General features: G+C 45.1%; 1 protein-coding gene across 1 annotated transcript; it reads right to left on the minus strand.

The window, feature by feature from the left end:
- Positions 1 to 4,802: 4,802 nt before the first annotated feature.
- Positions 4,803 to 6,515, minus strand: HOXA7 (homeobox A7). Its single transcript, XM_054385084.1, has 2 exons — positions 6,140 to 6,515; positions 4,803 to 5,090 (listed from the first exon to the last, which is right to left on the minus strand). The coding sequence occupies exons 1-2, from the start codon at positions 6,513 to 6,515 to the stop codon at positions 4,804 to 4,806; spliced, it is 663 nt and encodes a 220-aa protein (XP_054241059.1). The 3' UTR covers position 4,803.
- Between the last annotated feature and the right edge of the window lie 1,808 nt (positions 6,516 to 8,323).

An 8,323-nucleotide genomic window follows, 5' to 3' on the forward strand; every position in this document is an offset into this window, starting at 1 on the left:
GTGACAGCTAAACAATCTGCACTGCAATCTCCGCTTCAGTCACATTCTGGCGTTCTCTCCGCTCCTCCCCCTACCCCCAGAAAACCCCAAATTACAATAATCTATTACCCCCCAGCTCTGTCGGGGAAATGTCCTGCCCGGACACATTTAGCAGCAGTTTCCCTTCACCATTTCCCCCCCTGGAAAACAGAAAGTCAGCAGCTGCATCTTGCCACCGCAACAAAGTCACACTTTGCGATACCCGTGTATTTCATCCGCCTTTTATTTGTTTTTGGAATTCCCTGCAGCCCCAGCACCTCCTCCACCAAACTCTTCGCCTTCCTTTTCCCGTCGAAAACCCGGCTGCAGCCCCAGCCACCCTCGGATACAGGTGCGGGGGCAGTTACCCTCTTGAGCTTAAAAGCCTCTTCCTCCTCACACAGAAAACCTCTTACAAATCCTTCTCATGCTCGGCAACTTCACCAAAACCGACTTCTAACTAATAGCTCTTAATCCAAACAGTTTGAACAAGGCGAACCGTTGTTTAGACTGGCGGGGTACCGGCAGCCTGGCCGAGGGGACGCGGACGAATCCTCCCCAGCCAGCTCCTATCGTGATATTTTACTGTTGATACACACCGAGGTACAGAGGAAAGGGAGGGGACAGAGCCGGTCCTGCCGGAATACCTTGCCCGGGGGCGAGTTCAAATCCTCCCGTATAAAAAGGTAGGCCGGATTTTATTCTTCCCCCCCCCCCTCCCTTCTTCCCTTGTCTTTCATTTGTATTTCTCGCGAGCAGAGCAGTCTCCCAGCGCTGCCCTTCCCAAGGGCTGCGGGAGCTTCTGCGCTCCCGCCTCCGCCTCTCGGCCACGTCGTGGCAGCACTGAGCATCAACGGGCCCGCAATAAATAATCCGGCGGAGGCTGCAGCTCCAGTCCGACGGATACCGCAGTGCAATGCAAATGCCGTGCTTTATCAGCCTGGCAGCACAACCAGAGCCGCGGCCAGCGCTTAAAGCGCTTTGAGCCTCTCGTTCGCCCGGAGGAGGCGGCAGAGGAGCCGGACGGCAGCGCCGGTCTAGGGGGCGCGGTCCCCGAGGACCCGCTCCTTCACCGCCGGCACACACCGCGAAGTACCGGGCTGCCAGCCGCCGCTCCCCCCGCCCTAGCGCCTCACTGTAACAGTCACAATAAGGAGAGAAAAGGAGGAGAAAAAAAACTCCATCTCTGGCGCTGAAACTGGTTTACTCGCTGCAAAGCCCGCTCCGTGTTGCCGGGGCGCGTAAAATATCCACGCCGGCAGCGCCGAGAACGCGGCTCTAACGGACCCGCGGCCGGGCACGGGGTTTCTGCAGACAGCGCTCGATCTGATAAAGAAATCAAAGACACACCAGCGCTGTTTCTCCCCATCTAGAAATAACCTTTCTCCTGGATATGCCAGGGGAATCAGGAGACATTGTGCTGACTGCTGGGTTGTGGATTTTTTTAGTTGGTTTTTTTGGTTGTTGGTATTTTGATTTTTTGTCTTCTTTTTCTTTTTTCTAAAACGCTAAAAATTAAATTACATATAAATTGCAACTAGTGCAAAATAACTTTAGCTTAATGATGCGAAATAATACGTTTTTAAAAGCCCAAAAAGCAAAAACAAATGTTCGAGAGTTTTAATTTTATTCCCCTTATGCTAAAAATAAAAATCCCCTCGGATTTATGCTGTAAACCAGAATTATTAGAAAATAGCCAAAATATTACAGCAAGTCCCTGGCAAGTAGAAACAGAAACAAACGTCATTTAAAAAATATATATATAGAAATTCACGGCTTCCTTGCTAAATAATACAGATAAGACATTTTATTTAGGTATATTTTCGCATGCACTAGTTAAATCGGAATCAATCGAGCTGCAGCCACTTCTATTTTCTTCCGGTAACGTTTCAATTTGGTTTAATTACACATGTCTAATATTTAAACGTATTAAACAATGCTTCCCTGCTTATGGTAGTGTCATATACATTTCTCACCTTTTAGGTTCTGGCTCAGAGGAGCCCCTGCGACTTTGACAGCTGTCGCTTTGGCTGCACAGGAGACGAATCGCCCTCCTTTTGGTGCCAGAAGAAGCAGGAAATTAGCCAGGTTGCAAGTTGAAAATCTGCCACGCCAGTGCTTTGAATCCAATATGCCACACCTTCCAGCGGGGGAACTGGAAATTGCCATCCCGGATCTGTGTTCTAGGCGGCTGCTTATGCCGAACCTCCGCACACTTTGTTCACTATTGCCTTACAAAGAACAAATGAAATGGGGATTGAAAGCCAGAGAGATCCGAAGCAGGACAGAGCTCAGCAAAAGAATGCGGCTCTATTCTCGCAAGGGAAATTATAAAAAAGTTCATGTTCACGGTTACCATCCACATGACCGACAACGACCAATGGAAAAACCGAACAACTCATAAAGTTGTATTGCAAAGTTGTAAATTTTCATAAACAACAACGGATTTATGGCCTTTTCCTCATCACTAAGAAGAGGCAGGTCTTAGAGAGGCGCCATCTTACCACAGAGGCAGCCCTGGAGTTTTTTTAAAGACCTGGAGTTTGTACAAATTTTATTAAAATTAGAATTGGTATGTTGATCAGGAATGGAGTGTAGTAGAAAAAGGGAACTTCTGCTCGCATAGTGCTTTGGTTCTACCTGTATTTACTCAGCCGAATAAACGCACTTTTAGGAGCGAGCTTTTTTATTATTATTCGTGGGTTTTTTTTAAATTATTATTTAAAAAAAAAAGAAGAAAAATATTAGATCTCACTGACATTGGTAGTACCTGGCAAAAATGATACGTTTTCTTAAGCGGGGTGATTTTTCTCCTTTTTAATGCCACCCTGATAACCCTCGCCTCCCGAAAGCTCCACATACACAAACCGTACGTGTACCTGACCAGATCAGTCACACTTGAAAGTTTCGCATCGCACTTTCTATTTGTTACAAATTATTATTTCCTTGCGTGAGATTTCGGCTGTATTGCCGTCTGCCTGGACTGAGGTTGCAACTGCAAGAGGACACGGGAACACGGTGGAAGAAAATCCTCCAATAAAGCTTTCCGCTTTATTAATCAACTGCGCTAAGGGCGGAGGGGGGGGGGGAATCATGAAGTTGAGATAGAGAAATTGAGTGATTCGTATCAATTTATCACCTTGGATTTCTGTTTTCTCTGGCCGGGAGGTGCGTGGGGGGAGGAAATTTAAAAAAAAAATTATATGATCTAATTTCTCTATTTATCTGTGTAAATTATTATTTTATACTTCCTTCAAACTGATTCCCTAATAAAGAAACACAATTCTTTGTCGACAAGCATATTTATTTTCTGTGTAACATAAAACACATTTATCATGGGAGATACTTGTACACGGTATCACTTCCAAAGAGAGTTCACAGACATTTTTTTTTCCACTTCCAATACTTACACGGCATATCCAAATGTTCACAGTGAACACATCGAAACACATTGTAACATACAATTTTTTGAATAAACTTCAGCCAAACCTTCAAGACGGATTTATACAGAGCTCTTAACAATACATCATGCTACAAAGTTTCCAAATTAATTACATACTTCCCAATTGACATGATCTTACAAATGAGCTCCAAGACGAATAAAAATGACAAAAAAAAAAAAAAAATCGGTCATAATATACAGTATCTGCTATTGTAGGAAAATTCGTGGTATTACATATTAACATGTTTGGACAAAAAGATTTTTTTTAAAGGTGGGTACATGGTAATTTAAATTCATTTTTTCAAATAATGCTTTCCGCTATATTAAGTAAGATCAGCTTAGAAAATGGCCTTTAGCAGAGGCAGCTGAAGGTAGTGACCAATGAGAGATATTAAACCGCTTTGTACAATGTTGGTGTGTGTTTGCTTCCTCACTCGGAATAGTACAGAATCGAGGACAAGGATATATTGCAGCATATGGTTTTCATTTATAATTGCTTTGGAATAAATATATTATTTTAAAATTTAAATATATTCAGCCTTTTCGGTACCAAATTCAATACCAAAGCTATTGATGCGTGCTTTTTGAACGACTACACTTACATTTCTAAAAGCATTTTGCAATTCACATTAGTAATGTTATCTTCTTTTGACTACTAAAAATACAGTATACTTTCGAAGATAGGTAGGCGGAGCAAGATATATAGGTAGTCTGGCAAATAGGTAGTACAAATAATTGCTGTAGATTGTAGTGGTTTGTGGAAGATATTTTCTTTCCCTTTACTTGCTGTTTAACCTTTTGTTAGTGTAGGTGTTAGTTATGGTACTTTTCTAATAATAACTTTTTTTTAAAAGACACAAAAAAAAAGAGAAGTGCAGAGTTACTTATTCTAAATTAGGTAGTTTTTCTTTATGTGAGCCTAATACATTTTTCCCTTTACACACAATTGGAACTATTGAGTCAGGTAGTTACTTCAGAAGGTCATGGTTTACTATTTCTGCAAGCAGCAGTTCTCCCACTGAAATGTCCCCTGGAGAAACCCACCCAAGTTTGGGTAACGAAAGAAGAAATCATTCTAGGACGCTCTTAGGATATATTACCAAAAGAATCGACAAAGGGTAGGTTTGGGGAGAATGGAGAGAAGGCTGGAAAACCACCTCAAGAAACGTTTTCAAGTTTGCAAACGCTCGCTTGCAAGATGGTTATTAAAGGGAACTGATTTTTTTTTTTAAATAAAAAGTGAGTCTCTCTCTTTTTTTTTTTTTTTCCTTTCCTTTAAAGGGAGATTTTCCAACTGTCATGTGCATACATTATACTAAGATCGCTTCCTCGAGTGGGACTCCTTAGTCCTCCTCCTCCTCTTCGTCTTCTTCCACTTTCTCGACAGAGGTTGCTGCTGACGTGGGCTCGTTGGGAGCCGGGGTGCTGGAACTCTCTTCCTTGTGCTCCTTCTTCCACTTCATCCTCCGGTTTTGGAACCAGATTTTGATCTGCCTTTCCGTCAAGCAGAGGGCATGGGCGATCTCTATCCTCCGCCGCCGAGTCAGATAACGATTGAAGTGGAATTCCTTCTCCAGCTCCAGGGTCTGGTAGCGAGTGTAGGTCTGGCGCCCTCGCTTCCTATCTGGACCTAAAAGCAGGCACACACGGCCAGGAGTGAAGCGAGAAGAGAAGTGGAAAGTTTTCTCTTATTTAGTGTGGGTTTTTATTTTATTTTTTCTTTAATCATTATTATTATTTCTTATAAATAAACAAATAAATAAACAAAAAGCGACCAATCGAGAGTAAATGATCCCTTTCTCTCACTTCCACCCGCCCCCCCCCCACACCCTCTTTGCCCTAACAAAGACGTTTCAGCTACATGACCTGCCCTGCTTAGGCAGGGCAAAAATTAAGTTGCTCGAGACCTAGAAAAAGTGGAGATAAAGCATTCAGGAGAGGAGGTGGGGAAGGAAATTGCTTTTGGGAGGAGGAACTTTTCCCCCAGGCAATGTATTTCCCTAAACCTTCCAGCCTTTCACATTTCGCAAGGGGAAATAAAAAGCTGGAAGGCTGGGCTGTATTTATTTTATTGTAATGTCGGGGTCTCCCTCCACCCCCCCGCCTGCATCGTAAACAATACATCGCATTTAGCTCCAGAAGAGAGCTCTCCTTTTCCACACACTCTCGCCCCCAGCCCCCTCACACCCCCGCCCCGTTTTCCTGTTTAGTACATTTCTATAGATCTTTATCTCCGTGGAAAGGGCAGGGGGGACGAGAGTGGCATGTCTCGGCAACGTGGGCTGGCAGCCTGTCCCCCGCTCCTGAACGTCCCTCTCCCCTCCGCCTTCTGCAGCGAGCGGGATTTTTTTGCCTAACTTCGGCAGAGGGCAGGGGAGACGCTTACTCGAGGGGGCTCTGGGAGCCCGAAGCCAAATGTCCACATTTCTATAGCAAACAGCGCAAATCAACTCAATGCTAAAATTCCATAGCAAATGGAGTTAAATAAATTTACGAGGCTAGAACCCATTAATTGGGCAATAAAAAGTTTTATGATACTCATTTACATACAATGCCACGGGCTTTCTACGCAATGGCGCCTCGGCTATAATTAAAACCATAGAGGCTGTGCTGACAGTAATTCTGGCGACGCGCTTTGCCTGGCTGCCACGGCTCCGAGCCCTATCCGCTTGCCCCTACCTGAAGACCTCATCCAGGGGTATATCCGGAAATTAGGCTCAGCCTGGTTGTGCAGGTTGCTTTCCTCCGCTTTCTCACAGCTGGGTTTGGTTAGCTCATTGCAGAGGACGGGAATGTTCTGATCAAAAGAGGAACAATGCAGGTTGTAGGCATCAGAGCCCAGGCTGTATCCGGAAGAAAACGGGCTTTGATATATGGTACTGTTCACATTGTACAAGCCGGGCATGGAGGAGGCAAAGGCACCCGCGCCTGGTCCATAGCCGCTTCTCTGGGAGTTGCTTGCAAAGGAGCAAGAAGTAGGCTCTGCATTTTGGAAAAGAGAAGCCCCCGCCGTATATTTGCTAAAAAGCGCATTCACATAATACGAAGAGCTCATAATTTTGACCTGTGATTTGTTGTCCGGCAGGCTTCAGTGTCGGTTTTACGAGGTAGCGTGATATATGATAACATTACACCCCCAGATTTACACCAAACCCCATTTTCTTTTGGACTGAGCTGCCTCGAGCACGTGACCAGTCATATGACACCTCCCGCCAATCCCCGCCTGCCTCACAGGTGGTGCCGGCCGCGGCCCGCCGGTGCCCGGCCATGGACGGGCCGGGGTTGACCGGCAGGGCCCCTGCAGCCGTCGCCACCGCCCCCTCGCTCCCCGACGCCGCCGCCACGGGAGGGGGAGCTCAGCCCCCCGGGAGGACGCGCGCACCATGTGGTCCTTCAGACTGATCAGAGCGGGGGGCGGTGTGTGTTGAGAAAAATCAGATCATGAAATACAAAGTTTAAAGGAGGGTGCTCGCCACCCTCAAGTTGTTTTTCCCCATGGAAATTAAAGGATCTGTGCGGGTCTCCCCTCGACCACCAGACTCCACCACTCCCGGCCCCTGCTGCAATGCCGCTGGCCCTGAAGGGCTGCCCGAGCTCTGAAAATCAAGACGAGCCCCTTGAGTGAGCCCCATCGTTTTCCTTTCTAAGAAAAAAACCCTACACAATCACCTGTCCCAGGCAAAAAAGAAAGAAAAAAAAACAAAAACGAGGAGTGGACTCAACTTTCTGAACGTCTCAAAAAGAAAAAAAAAAATCCCCAGGAATGAAGAAATTGCCTACAAATGGCTTAATGGCTTCAAATCTCAGTCGCCTGTTTAATACCCCTTTTACCTTTCCGTCTTTCTTACCTTACAGTCCTAAGTGTGAGGCGGCAGCGGTACACCGAGATGCCAGGGAGCGTTGCTGCTTTTCTAAAGACTGGACTCCCCAACAATGCGAATGGCTCTCAATTGAGGATGCTGCACCGTGCCCTTCCTTTAAACGGATCGTAAAATGAGTTTCCTTCCCTCAGACAGGGAGTCCTGGTAAAGACAGCTTTTACTGCCTGCCTGTATTGCACATCATAAACTGGAAGGAACACAATAGAATTGCCCCGGAAATTCTCCTTTCAATTATAGTTTGGTGCCCCATGTACAAAGACTTTCTCACCACTTAAAATTGTTCTTGGCGATATTTCGCATGGATCCTAAACTTTGCGTTTTGTAAACGTGGGACACCCTCTCCCCCCTCACACACCTCTCCAACACACTTATGGACACGCACGCGCACCATTTAGGACTTTATGCGTGGTTATCGAAGCACCATGATTATAGGTTACTGACAGAAGCAAGTAAATTCTCTAAAGTCAGATCCCTGAGATACTGGCGCTTCAGAGTATGCAAATATGGCGGCTCTATGTAGATATTTGCCGGTGTTAACAACATGATAACGCAGTTATTAATCGCTGGCAGAAGAGGGTACTGGAAAGAAATAAAGGCCCAAGAAGTTAAACGAATGCGACGCAAACAAGACGACGACCAAGAAGATCAAAGAGGCTGAAGGAGATGACATTAGACCGATAAATTGCTCCTCTGGCGACAACATACTAAGACGCAAGAAAAAAGAAACAGCAAATATAACCAATGTCTAGACTTAAATATGGATAGTGTAGGACTGAATAGATTAACTGGGTGGTTGTATTTCGGGCTCTCTGATTTTGTACATTTTGCAGGTTGGTATGTTTCCATTTGTGTGAGAGTATGTGTGTTTACTGCTCATACCCTTTTAATACGCATACACCATTTTACTTTCTTTTTTTTTTTTTTTTTTTTCCCTGCCGACCCTTAAGGTTACTTACAAAAAAAAAATATTCACTGAATACAT

Source organism: Indicator indicator, chromosome 11 (genome assembly GCF_027791375.1).
Source record: "Indicator indicator isolate 239-I01 chromosome 11, UM_Iind_1.1, whole genome shotgun sequence".
NCBI classification, from domain to species: Eukaryota; Metazoa; Chordata; class Aves; order Piciformes; family Indicatoridae; genus Indicator; species Indicator indicator.